Source organism: Hibiscus syriacus, unplaced genomic scaffold (genome assembly GCF_006381635.1).
Source record: "Hibiscus syriacus cultivar Baekdansim isolate YM2019G1 unplaced genomic scaffold, ASM638163v2 tig00111721_pilon, whole genome shotgun sequence".
Taxonomy (NCBI): domain Eukaryota; kingdom Viridiplantae; phylum Streptophyta; class Magnoliopsida; order Malvales; family Malvaceae; genus Hibiscus; species Hibiscus syriacus.
Genome location: NW_024063164.1, coordinates 1,811,987 through 1,825,561, shown reverse-complemented (window position 1 = coordinate 1,825,561; position 13,575 = coordinate 1,811,987). Strand labels below are relative to the sequence as shown.

The following is a 13,575-nucleotide window of genomic DNA, read 5'->3' as shown; positions in this document are numbered from 1 at the left end:
ATTTGTTAACAAGCTATCTAGTGATTAAATCGGTCACTAAATTTTGTTCTAACTTTGTAAATGTCGAACAACATATTCGTGGACGGTGATTAATAGTGTTTATTTGTTCGAAGGGAACTCTCCTATATATGGACAAGTTGTGTTTCAAAGTCTGTTTCTACGCTTTCTCTTAGTTCTATTCTTATTTCAAACCTGTAGTATTTTAGCATTTTCTCCTTGTAAAGTTATTTCATCATTCGTTTATTAATAAGAAATTCAAGTCATTTTCTCATGAAAATTTTCATTTTGCAAAACATACTTACCATGTCTATCCCAACATAAAAAACACACTATCATAACCATGGAAAATCCTACAACGCACATCACACACCGCAATGCACTACTAAATCGACGTACTGAAATACACCACAAGCAGTTTTGTTATTATTATATAAATATTAGACATTATGATGTTTAATTTCAAATTAATCATTTATTAAAATTTAGAATTAAAATTAAATTATGATTTTTTATTATAAATAATAATAATTAATTTTAGTGATTAATTTAACTTTACTTTGTTGGAAAACGATTTGCTATAACATCCAGCGTTGTCGGAGACTTAAATCAAGAGGAAAAACTCACCCAATTCGTCGTTGCCCCAGCATTCGGCCGTCCCAAAGGAAAAGCTATGTCGTTTTCGTCAGTCGACGCCTGTTTGTTTTCCCCCATTTTTAAAGCACGTTAACCTTTAGAAAATCATTACTGAGCGCCGCCCGTCCCAGCTAAACCGACCACGACTGCCGATTCTCGTTCGTCCCAAATCTCCGCGTGTAAGTCCGTCGCCTTTATCTCTTTGGTCTTATTTTACTTTTCTTTTTACTGTCTCCGGTCGTGTTTTACATTTACATGATTAGGATTTGTTTTATTTTTTAATGGTAATATTACATGTTAACCCCCTTATTTGTGTTTTGTTTCAAATGGTTAACTTGCATGGAAACCCCCATAGTTTCCCCATTTATATTTTAGACTTCAAGGTAAACGTATGTTTTTGCTTTAATAGACATGGCTAAATTAAATGAAACCCCCATACTTCTGTCTTAATTTAAATGGTCAAATTGCATGCAAACTCTCTTATTTCCCCCTATTTAGATTTTAGACTTTTAGGTTTTAAATCTTCTATAATTTTTACTTTATTTTTATTTCGATAATTATTTTCGAATTTACTCTTTGATTTTAATTAACAATAATATTAATACTTTGTTTTATTCATTATTTTTATTAGCATTAATCTCATATCATTTGATATTAATTGTTATCGTTGATCTTAACAATTTGATACTTAATTTTAACTTGACGCTAATCTTGTAAAGTTGAATCTTAAATTTTAATTTTGATACGCAAATTTCAATATTGATCAATAATATTAATTTTGATACTTAATGTTAACTTGATATTCGTTTTTATCATTACTTTTGAATGATCAACAAAATTTCAACTTGGATTTTATAACTATTTGAACTAGTTAATAGATCTCAATTTGATTCCTTCTAAACAAGCAAAAATAGAGTGTAAGCTGCATCTCGATATGAATTCATAAAATATCAATATTGAGGTACATGTACTATGATTAATTGAAAGAGTTATGTATGCTTAGTGTTGTGGTTAAAATGTTAAAATCTGAAGGTCAACGTGCATTAAAAATAGAGAAAAACGAACAGGTGGTGGTCGACAAAAATGACAAAGCTTTTCCTTCGGACCAGTCGACTGCTAGACGACGACAAATTGAGTAAGCTTTTCCTCTTGATTTAAGTCTCCAACAGCGCTGGATGTTATAGCAAATCATTTTCCCACAAAGGAAAGTTGTCATCGACGGTGACTGATGGTGATGGCCAGTTAATAACCAAACTTACATAACTTTAAAAATTTTAATTCTAAAACAAATTAAACTATTTAAATTAATTATTATTTTTAAAGAAAAATCATAATTTAATTTTAATTCTATTAATATTAGAATTAAAATTAAATTTTAATAAATGATTAATTTGAAATAAATCATTATACTTTTTAATATTTACATAATAAGGATAAATTTGTTTGTGGTGTGTTTCGGTATGCTGTTTTAGTTATGTATTGTGTTGTGAGATGTGCTCTATAGACTCATCCCACAACCATTCTCTATGACACACCGTGACATATGAGAACATTCACAAGTAAAAAAAATTGTAAAATGATCCAAATAAAATAGAAATAATAATTGGATGTTTAAATACTTATTTTACACAAAAAAATTTCATGCATGATCCAGTCCATGTAGGAAGTAAGAATGAACGCATATGAATCCCTTATCCACTTAGCCTCTCACGTAACAAAAGTATAAAAAATCCAAAACTTAGGAGAAGAAAACCACCGCATTCAAAGCACTGGCTGAAACAATCATGAGCTCCACCATTTTAAAACCATGGATTCACAGTAGTTATCTTCAAGCCACCAAATTTGGAAACTACCCATCTTCAATACTGGTAATTCCTGTGACCCTCATCATCCTTTCCCAAGCTCTTCAGAGCTTTTATGTTAATGGTATTGGTTAACATGTGGTTATTCTTTGAACTGTCAGCTTAAACGAAGCTCAAACAGTACCAGCCTTTTCAACACTGGCTGCCAGCAGGTAAATAGTTAGGTAAGTGATTGATTTTCCGGGCCTTTTCTGCATTAACTGCTTGAAATTTGTGATGTGTATGATATAGATTGATGAAGGAAGCAAGAGTCATACAAGGGGAGGTTTAGTTAAAGTGCATGGTTTACCAGATTGGCCTCTAATGGCGGTTTTAGTTCATCAGGTTCAACAACTTGATGCCCAGAGAGAAATTATAACCAATAAATCTGTTTGGCATCTGAGTGATGATGCCATTAAAACCGTTTGTAAGTGTTCTTTCATCAGATTATTCGTTCATTCAAATCGATTAATGATTTCTGCATTGAAGCTGTATGATAAAATGCTGAAGTATTTTCTTTTGGTCCTTTGCTTTGTAGATGCTTTCTACATCATGTTCACTTGCTGGGGATGTCTGTTCTTTGGTTCCACCAAGGTAAGCATACGTCCATTGATTTTTCTTGCTAGAACTTTTAATTTGGTCGCTTGCTTTTGTTCTGAATTTAAAGCATCTAATTTGGAACATCATTGTGTAGGATCCGTACTATGATTCTGAAGTATACAGGAAAGATGGAGGAGATGGTACTGGACATTGGGTTTATGAAAAGGTAATTTTCTCTAATTTTTCTCCATGTGATTGATCTTTTTTTTTTTTGGTACAAAACAAGCTTCAACACGGGTGTGGCAAAGTGCAAAATTAGGTGTAGATATTAGTGTTCAAACCCAAACTTATTGAATACAACATTGTATGGATGGTTGCATGAACCAATTGAGAGAAGCTCAGGGTTCAGTTCCTCGATACTATAGAAATTCGAAGATCAAGTATGTCTTAAATTGAGGCTGATATAGTCCTTACATCTTGCCAAACCATTATGAATCGGATCTGTAATTTACTGTTTAGCTCACGGAGTTGCTAGATGTCACTTTTCATCTTTTAAAGAGTTGTACTTCACTTATCAATTAGATTGTTTTAGTCAATAGATATATTGTTTGCTCATGAGATTATGAAAATTGCAGCAAGAAGACATTGAAGAATCTGCAAGAGCAGAGTTGTGGCGTGAAGAGCTGATTGAGGAGATAGAGCAGAAGGTTGGAGGGCTGCGAGAATTGGAAGAAGCTGGCCGCAAGTAGAAGCTTCATATATATATATATATATATTGAACCATTACATACCTGCAGATATGTTTTATATGTACATCGACAGAAAGAAGCTAAATATTTGGGTAGTATTTTACTACAAACTTTTTACATGCTTCAAATGATGATTATGAGCATAATTTTAGTTGTTGCCATTTTCTCGTTTTATACTTAAATAACCATTTAGTTCCTCTGCATTTTATCGGTAACCGCTGCCAGTTACTAGAGGATTGTTAGCTATAATCAGCATATTTTATCACCTTGTAAATATGAAGTAATGCATGAAAAATATTTGGTGTAAGATTATCACTTCACAAGAAGCCTCCACATCAACAATTTCTAGAACATATGGTTTAAAGCTTTCAATTGACACCTTTCCTCTCTCCTAGGTTGTGGGTTCAATATATCTTAGGAGCAAAAGTTTCTTTCCCTCCCCTAGGTAGGAATTATTCCAAAAAAAAAAAAAAACCCACACCATGTAGTTCACTTTAAGTAGGATTGTTCAAGATATATTAATAGAATCAGTTCTTTTGTTCTCTTTAAAAAAAATTCATATTATATAACCATATTTAGTAAATTATATATATAAAAAGTTGTATAAACCATACAATTAAATGTTAGAACCAAAATAAGTATGAAATAAAATAAATAATATAAGATTTGTCACATCAAAACATCACGGACAATAAATTAAATGTGAAAGCTTACTTGAATTCATTGGTAAATTAAAATGCTTGAATCTTGATATTGAAAAATCAAATTTTATGGTTTTGAAATTCCAAATTAACAAACAAGAATTTTAGTGAAAAGACTTTTACTATTATGAAGATAAAATATCAAAAAGAATTATCTCATGTATAATTTGAGGATCATATCCCTAAGAAATAACCAAATACATTAATCTTAATTTCTAATCAATCACGTTGGAAGTAAAAGCAGACACGAAATAACTATATAACTCACACAATATATGTTAGAGTTATGACCCAATTTATTACTGGACCAGGTTCTGTTGTACGGAGCAATTTAATATGTTTGAAACTTTAACTTTTTGTCGCCTTTTTGTTGATCATGAAAGGAAATTCAGTTAGAGTAGGATTCATCCAATCCAAGTTTCCTTGTTTGTTTTGTTTCCTATACTTATAAATAGAAAGCACGGGCTAGGGTTTTTAAGTGTGGTTGACTTTGTAACAAGTCTTGCACTCTTTTGACTTAGTGAAAGATTTTCTCCTTTCCTCGGGGTTTTTTTTTTGGGTTTTCCTTGTAAATCTTATTGTTCTTTATTTTTTTATTCAATCGTTTTGTTTGTCGAATATTGTTCTCATATTATAACAAACTGGTATTTGATTCAGGTTTAGGATAATGACAATAATGGAGTATGATATTCTACTATTGAATCGAAACATCAGGTTTTCGCTATGACAAGTGAAGATCCAAGATGTTCTTGCACAATTAGGTCGACACGATGCAATAAAGGATTTCATGAGAAGCCGACAACACAATAAACGAATGAAGAAAAACGTAAGGATCGTAAAACCATTTCTCAGATTTGTTTAAACTTATCAAAACAAATTTTACAAGATGTATAAAAGAGAAAATGCCAGCTTAGTTGTAGGCTAAGCTATAGTAACTATGCATGTAGAATTCATTAACCAACAAGACACACTTAAAGCAACATCTTTATTCACTCAAGTTGGCAGAAGGTTCGTCTCTTGAAGAGCACATGACCGCTTTCAAGGAAACCTTCTCCGATCAGGAGACTTTAGAAGTGAAGTATGATCAAGAAGATTTAAGATTGATCCTCATATGTTCACTAACTCCTTTCTACTCGTCTTTTAGAGACATAATCATGTATAGTCGCGAACACTTACTTTTAAAGAAGTGTACAATGGCTTCACTCGTTTGACAAGATGAAACATCTTGTATATGGTTCTAAGCCCCAGGAATAGGGTATCATGGTGCCAGGATCGACTAGCTCACACTATGGAAGAAAATGAGAGTGTTCTTCTGATAATAGAGAAAGGGGCAGATCAAAATCTTCCAACCAAGATAAAACTTGTCACTTTTGTAGAAGGAAATACCGTATTGATTCATAGTATTACAAGTTACAGAACAAAGATAAAGAGATAGGCTACTGAACAGTCCGCAGAGATTGTCTATTTTAGAATGAAGATAATTTTCAAATTTCATAATTTTTCTCAAATCTAAAATCAATGAGAGCAAATATCACCACATCTATTTATAAGAATGAATGATGCAATGGCAAGAAGAAACTCGAGATGACATCAAAAAGATCATTTATTAAAATTAACTCATGGATCCTTAAAAACGAATCTTTGATAAGCGCAAACTAGTTTTTTTTTATCTTAAAAATGATTTTTCTTAAAATTGTTTAAAAGACGTTTTTAGGTGTTCGACCTACCTAACTCAAAGGTCGATGACGACTCCAAATCCATTTAATCAAAATAAATACCAAAATTCATTTTTTTCTCAAATAAGTCGTAATTTAGGATTTTCATCAAAAAATTATTCTTTCATAAAAAAACATTATGACAATATATTTTCACAAAATAAATGAATTAATTCCAACAATAATTCAACCTAAATACTTTATTTTTTTTCAAAAATAAATATTTCTTGCTTAGTATAGTGGTCAGGTGTTACACTCTTTCTATAAAGGTCCCAAGTTTGATCATCTTAAAATCCATACATTATATTAGTTTAACAAAAATAACTTCTAAAGGCGCCACATCAACTATCGTTAACGATAGAAATAACTGATGATAGTGATTGTAATGTAATTTCCTAACGAATAGTTTTGCAACCAAAAATGTAATATCTACTATAATTGATTTTATAATGAATTTTTAATTAATTAATTTAATTATGTAGTTTTGATAAAATATTTGTCATTGATAATGATAATATTAGTGTCTAAACTTTCGTACTATTATTAATCTTTTTTTCACCCCCTAAACCCGACCTAGACTTACAACCGAATCTCGAAAACCACACTAATTCAAATTATAAGAAATCATGAAATTTTCTGATTATAGATTGCATCACAAGAAAATCAATATAAATCCGTAAACAGAAATAAGAGTTCATAATACATATTATAATACAAGTTTAAAATCCAAAACATGTAAAAATATAATATCCCAAAGTCCTATATAAAGAATGTATATAAATCAATAAAAAATAAATAATATAAGGTATAAGAACATCCATACGGCGTTTGAAAAGAAAGTGAGCTAATAAGCTCGGTGTGTCTCCTAGCTACAACAGGTATTGTTATGTATATATAACAACATAGATAATATGTAAAGAATAACATCAAAAATTAATCATCAGAACGTAACATCTAGAGCAAACAAATTACCTTTCGTCGCAGATAAAATAGAATGGGAAAGTTACCTCTAAAGAGGATCCCGGTCAGAAACAGAAAATAAATGAGGATATAGCCCTCCGAAGATGATCCCAAACAGTAGCAGGAAGTATATGATCCCATGCAGAAACAGGATGAGGATATAATCCTATGTAGAATCAAGAATGCATCAATATACAAATAAAAAGTGATGCAACATTATTAAAAAATCAAACATATCACAAACAAATATAATAAGATTACAAACATACATACAAATAGCAACACACAATATAGTACCATAATATATTAAATGTATCGAACAGGTCAAGGGGATACACTTAAAGTAACTAATAGATAACGACTAAGCCTTACACTTCCCACGATCGGTAATACTAGGTCCTGCGGTCTGGTTCAGTTCGATCAAAGGTTAACTGGTCAAGTTCGATCAATGGTTTAGTTCAGGTTTAGACTGGTTCAAGGATAATTTAGGGTCAAATCAGTTCAATTAGACCAGTCAGTGTTCAAACCTGCTAGAACATACCCACACGCGCACAACGATGTGTGGAGGCTCCTCCAGCGGTCAGAATTCGATGAAACTTTCCAGAGTTACATTTAGAATACAAGGAGTCACTCACCGAGGTCAGTTTATAGTAAATCAAGAAAAATATAATTTTTAGAAAAATCGAAGCAAAACCCCCTCCCTGATCGTGAACGATGACGACGTTGAAGTTGGTGGAGACACTAGATGAAAGGCCACATCGAGACAAAGTAATTGGCTTTTGGCGCTGTCGAGCACGGAAGCATGAGTGATGATGAGACAAGGAAAAACCATAAAAAGAAAAAAGAAAAAAGAAAAATAAGAATAACTTTGAGAGCAAAACGCCAATTTCCAAAGTGAGTGAGAAGAAAAAAAGAAGGAAAAGGGGTTAAATATTCAAATACCCTAGAATTTGGGTTAATTATACCTTTAGTCACTGAACTTTCAAAGATAATTCTTAGGGTGTGACACATTTTTGTCAAAAAAATGTATTAAAAAAGTAATTGTTACGAAATTCATGACTAATATAATAGTGACGAAGTTATTAGTGACAACAGATGATAACTTAAAACATTTGTCACTATGATCTCTAGTGACTAAATTTGATATTTTTAGTGGTAATTCTTTGTGTCACTGAAAATGCATTTTCTTGTAGTGATTGTTCGCCAAAATTATATGTAAAGGTAGAATACATGTCGCATGTTCCATATTTTAGTGCAGTGGGATCTCTAATGTATGCTATGGTTTGTGTGCATCTAGACTTAGTGTATGCAATTAGTTTAGTGAGTAGATAGATTATGGATCCCGGTAAAGAACATTGAAAATTTGTCCAATGGATTTTCATGTATCTTTGATGTACTATTGATGTTTGCTTGCAGTTTGGGTGAACTAGAGATGAAATCGTGGGGTATATAAATTCTGATTTTATAGGAGATCTTGATAAAAGGAGATCATTTACAGGGTAGTTCTTTGTAGTTGGAGGATGTTTCATTAGTTGGAAAGCTAATCTGCAGAGTACGATCACCTTGTCAACTATTGAAGTGGAGTACATGGCGATAACTAAAGCTTTTAAAAAAGTGATATAATTAAAGGGACTCTTTGGTGAACTTAGTGAAGACCTTCATATCAGTATGATATTCTATGACAATCATAGTTCTATATTCTTAACGAAAGATCAAATGTTTCATGAGCATATGAAACATATTGATATCTACTATCACTTTGTGCGTGATGTAATTGCTTCGAGGTGATGTTGTGAGCGAAGTCAACACTAGTGACAATCTTACAGACATGATGACCAAATCTCTCACTACAATCAAGTTTGAGCATTGCTTGGACTTAGAGGGTGTTTATTGCTGAATATTATCCCATTTGAAGAGGTGTTGTGGAAGAGGTGAAAAATTTATTCGATGAGAAATTGTGTCAAGGTGGCGATTGTTATAGTTGTGACCTGGTTTCTTATTAGCCACAGTATGGAGTAGTTTAATATGTTTGAAACTTTAACTTTTTGCCACATTTACGTTGATCAAGAAAGGAAATTTAGTCGGAGTAAGATTTTCTGTATGCAATTTTCCTTGTTTGATTTGTTTCTTATCCCTATAAATAGAAAACATGGACTACAATTTTTTAAGTGTGGTTGACTTTGCAACAGTCTTGTACTCTTTTGACTTAGTGAAAGATTCCATATTTGCTGCATCCCAACGCTCGAACCCATTTCAGCAAATAAGCACGACGGCAAGACGTTCGGACGACATGGCAACCTGCACAAGTCGCCCGGAGCACCTGGCGACCAACCCTGTTACTGTAGAAATCACACTATTTCAACAAATAATTGATCAAATGCAACATGTGAAGAATATTATTTTTTTCAAAGAATTACGTGAAGAATTTTGCCCAGTAGCGATCTAGCATACCAAAGCCTTCATCAGCAGCTAGACGGCGAGCCGCATCATTTTCTGATCTGGGGGCGACTAAATCGACATGCATGGAAGGTGGCAGCCCTACATCGTGCGTCTCAGATGAAGGCGCTTATATCAGAGGAATCTCCTCCTCCACTTGATAGATTGTCGATAACAGTCTTGGAATCGCCTTCAACAACCACTTCTCTGAAGCCCGATCAAATGCGAACGGCAACGCATGAACAGCTGCCTTTGCTTCAGAAGCAAACGCAGAGATAACCCTGTGTAAAACTCGTCTACATGCCCCCATTAATTTGCCTTCACTGTTTCGGTTGATTATCCCTGACCAAGCAACGTTTTGTCCTTGCATAAAACGGGCATCGAAATCGACTTTCACTGAGGGGGGTTGTGGGCCTTCCACCTAGCAAGGTTGTTCATCGGAGGTGGTTGTAACCGATCATTTGTTGTGACGAAATCCATACATTGCCCGTGGATAAAGGTAATTACTTCCTCCGGACGCATGCGATGGCTTTCATGATACTATTTGTTACGAGCATACCACAATGCCCACACACCCACAAGGATAATCGGGGTTTTATCTATAGGGTAATGAAAAATAATCCACTCAATCCAGCCTCTAAAATCAAGTAAATTAATCTGTGGTGGCCATTGGATTTCCAGTCCCCTCCAAACTGCCTTAGCTAATACACCGTCCCTTAATACTTGTGCAATTGATTCAACGATACTGGTGCAATGCTGGCAGTAAGGGTCATTTACAAGTCTTTTGATGTAGGGGTTCTGTTTAGTAGGCACAAAGTTTTGAAAAAATTTCCAAACCTGGAGCTTTATTTTCCTTTGGCAAGCACTTCCCCACAATCAGTTAAAGAAAGCTTTTGAATAATGTGAATCAACTCCCTCATTTAGAAGTAATATGTACCTGCTCCTTACGCTATACAATCCTGTTTTTTCACCACACCACACACGACAATATTCTTGACCAAAACTTGATATTGGGATCGTCAGAATTACCTCAGCTTCTTCCTCGAAAAAAAAAACAGCAGAAATTAAATCCTCCCTCCATTGTCCTGAACTTGCATCAATTAGATCAGAGACGCGTTGTACAATTCATCTACAGGGAGGCAATTTGGCGAGGCCTAGCCCCAGGCAACCAAAAGCATATTGATATGGAAGTCCTAGTCCCCACTTTCCAGCGTATAACTTTCTTAAGCAAACCCTTCGCACTCCAGATGTTTCGCCAGATATATAATGGTCGAGAACCCGACTGGAGCCCACGGAGTAGTCGACTTACTAGAGATGATGGATTAGTAATGAGTTGCCATCCTTGTTTCGCTAGCAAAGCTGTATTGAATTTTGCCAAGTTCCTGAACCCCAATCCTCCTGCGTCCTTTAACTCGCATAACGTGTTCCAGGAACACCAATGTATTCCCCTTTTTTCTCTGATTTTTGCCACCAAATTCTGGCCATAATTCCTTCTAAATCTGAGCAAAGACTTTTTGGGAGTAAAAAAACATTCATGGCATAGAGGGTAATAGCCTGTAAGACAGATTTAATGAACACCTCCTTACCGCCTTGGGACAGTACTCGGTTATACCAATTATAGAGTCAGGAATGAAATTTATCTTTAAAGTACAAAAAATCACCTCTTTTATTCCTTCCAACTATCGTCGGTAATCCTAGGTACTCCGGATTTGATGAGCTTTCAACTTCCAGTATACGTCAGACATAGCTCAATTTTCGTCAATTACATTCAAACTAAAGAACAACCCTGACTTATTAAAATTTATTGTTTGACACGAGCTTTCCCCATACACTCTTAATAGGGACTTAAGATGAAACGCCACTGAAGTCTTAGCCTCTCCAAATATTAAGCAATCGTCAGCAAAAAGACGTGAGATTGTTGTTGCATATCTATTGATTTGCACCCCTTTTAAAGTTCCATTGTCTTCTGCTTGCCGAAGTAGAGATGATAGCCCTTCATTTTAAATTAGGAAAAGATAAGGGCTTACGGGGTCGCCTTGTTTAAGTCCACGCTGTGGTTTAAAATACTGTCCGACCAAACCGTTCATAATAACCGAATAAGAAATCGTGCAATGCATAGCTTTATAATCTCCACCCCCTGCGGGGAAAAACCCATTCAAAGCATTATCGACCAAACAAAATGTCATTCCACTTTATCGTAGCCTTGCTTATATCTAGCTTCAGTGTGAAATAACCCCGTCAACCGTCTTTCTTACTAACGAACAAATGCAGCAGCTCATATGCAGTAATAATATTATCCGTAATTAACCTTCCTATAACAAAAGCACTATGTGCTTCGTCGATATGTAAACAATGTTGGAGCCGGAGAACTAGCATTTTTGTCACAATTTTAGCTAATATGTTGCAAAGACTTATGGGCCAAAAATGATTAAGTTTGCATGGATCGTCAATTTTTGGAATAAGAACTATGTGTGTGGTTTATCTCCCTGAAATCAAGTCGGCCATGAATGAGGTTAATACAATAATCTGCCACATCTGCACCAAAGATATGCTAGAATTTTTTATAAAACAAAGCACCCAGCTCATCTTCTCCCGAGGCTTTTAATGGGCTCATCAATTTCACTGCCCTTGCCACTTCTTCTCTCATGTACCCGCTAAGTAGGTCATTTATCTCCTGCGTTATACTTGTGGTGATACCTTCAATAATTCGTGGATCTACCATCGAAGAGGTCGATGTGAACAGATCCAAAAAATATAGGCGAGCTATTATACCCATTTCCAACTCATCCTTAACTTTTCTCCCATCCTCAATTTAATGACCTTGGTCAAACAATCTCAGGACGAAACTAACCCTCCTAAATGGTGAGAAAACCAAGAAAATCGTATTACCTCATTAGAATCCAGATTGGCCACAAATCAGGGTTATGTGGAGGATCTTTTTAAGATTTTGACTGGCAGAAATGGCGATTAGAACCAGTCTGCTAGTGACTAGGTACAAACTCCTAGTAATTCTAAAACGGAGGGAAAGAAACTTGTAAGGGTCACTGTGATTAACGATAAGTCCCAGTTTACTTATAAACCTGATGAACCTGGATTTTAAAGTCTAAACCTAATGATTTGCTTGCTCATATGACTAGTTTTAAACCTGATAATCAAATGGGTGAGAACAATGCGGTTAGACCCAATATACTTGGCCTAGTGAAGGATAAACGAGACATGGGGGGTTCCTTTAACACTTCGGGGATGATGTGGCATAGACCCAAGATTGAGTTACCCTTCTTTGAAGGAGACAATCCACAGGGGTGGATACAAAAATGCCTTAAGTACTTTTCTCTCTGTAGTATTCCTGATGATCAACGGGTGGAGGTAGCCTAACGGGTAAGGCATAGATTTGGTTTGATTTCTATATAATGCAGAAACACCACGTGACATAGCATGAGTTTGAGGCATATATTTGTCACAGGTTCAGTGATAGATCCTTTGCTGATATAATAGAGGAATTTACAAAATTGGTGCAGAAAGGTTTAGTAGAGAATTACCAAGACCGATTTGAAGAACTACAACCTCACATGCTCTTACAAAATCCTACCTTAGGTGAGAATTTCTTTGTCTCTCTTTTTATCAGTTGGCTAAGAGAAGACATTAAACACAGAGTTAAGGTTCTAAACCTTAAAACACTTTCTGAGGCATATATGCAAACTAAACTGTATAAGCTATCTGTTGAGTTTGAAAATAGACAATTGTGACCATGTTTTAGAAACCCACCCTACCCAAACCCAATACCTGCTTCTAAACCAAACCCACTACCATTACCACAAAAGGGCACAGACATACCACCTCCAAAACAAAACCTCATTGAGTACAGAAGACATAATAACCTATGTTTTAAGTATGGTGAGAAGTTTTCTCTAGGCCATCAGTGTAAGCCAAGACACCTAAACATGGTTATTGAGGAAGAGACTACTATACCTTCAGAAGCTTTACCTAGTGATTTAGATCA

At 34.6% G+C, this 13,575-nt stretch overlaps 1 protein-coding gene across 2 annotated transcripts; it reads left to right on the top strand.

Moving 5' to 3' along the window:
• The first annotated feature begins 2,314 nt into the window (after nucleotides 1–2,314).
• Nucleotides 2,315–3,921, top strand: LOC120168836 (photosynthetic NDH subunit of subcomplex B 4, chloroplastic). 2 transcript variants are annotated; one of them, XM_039177125.1, is made up of 6 exons: nucleotides 2,315–2,501; nucleotides 2,597–2,647; nucleotides 2,727–2,901; nucleotides 3,013–3,068; nucleotides 3,169–3,240; nucleotides 3,650–3,921. In XM_039177125.1, exons 1-6 carry the CDS (start codon nucleotides 2,418–2,420, stop codon nucleotides 3,761–3,763), a joined length of 552 nt encoding a protein of 183 aa, XP_039033056.1. In that variant the 5' UTR covers nucleotides 2,315–2,417; the 3' UTR covers nucleotides 3,764–3,921. The 2 variants fall into 2 exon arrangements, with proteins under 2 accessions (XP_039033056.1, XP_039033057.1); XM_039177126.1 differs by having other exon boundaries at nucleotides 2,319–2,501; nucleotides 2,745–2,901.
• The last annotated feature ends 9,654 nt before the right edge of the window (nucleotides 3,922–13,575 follow it).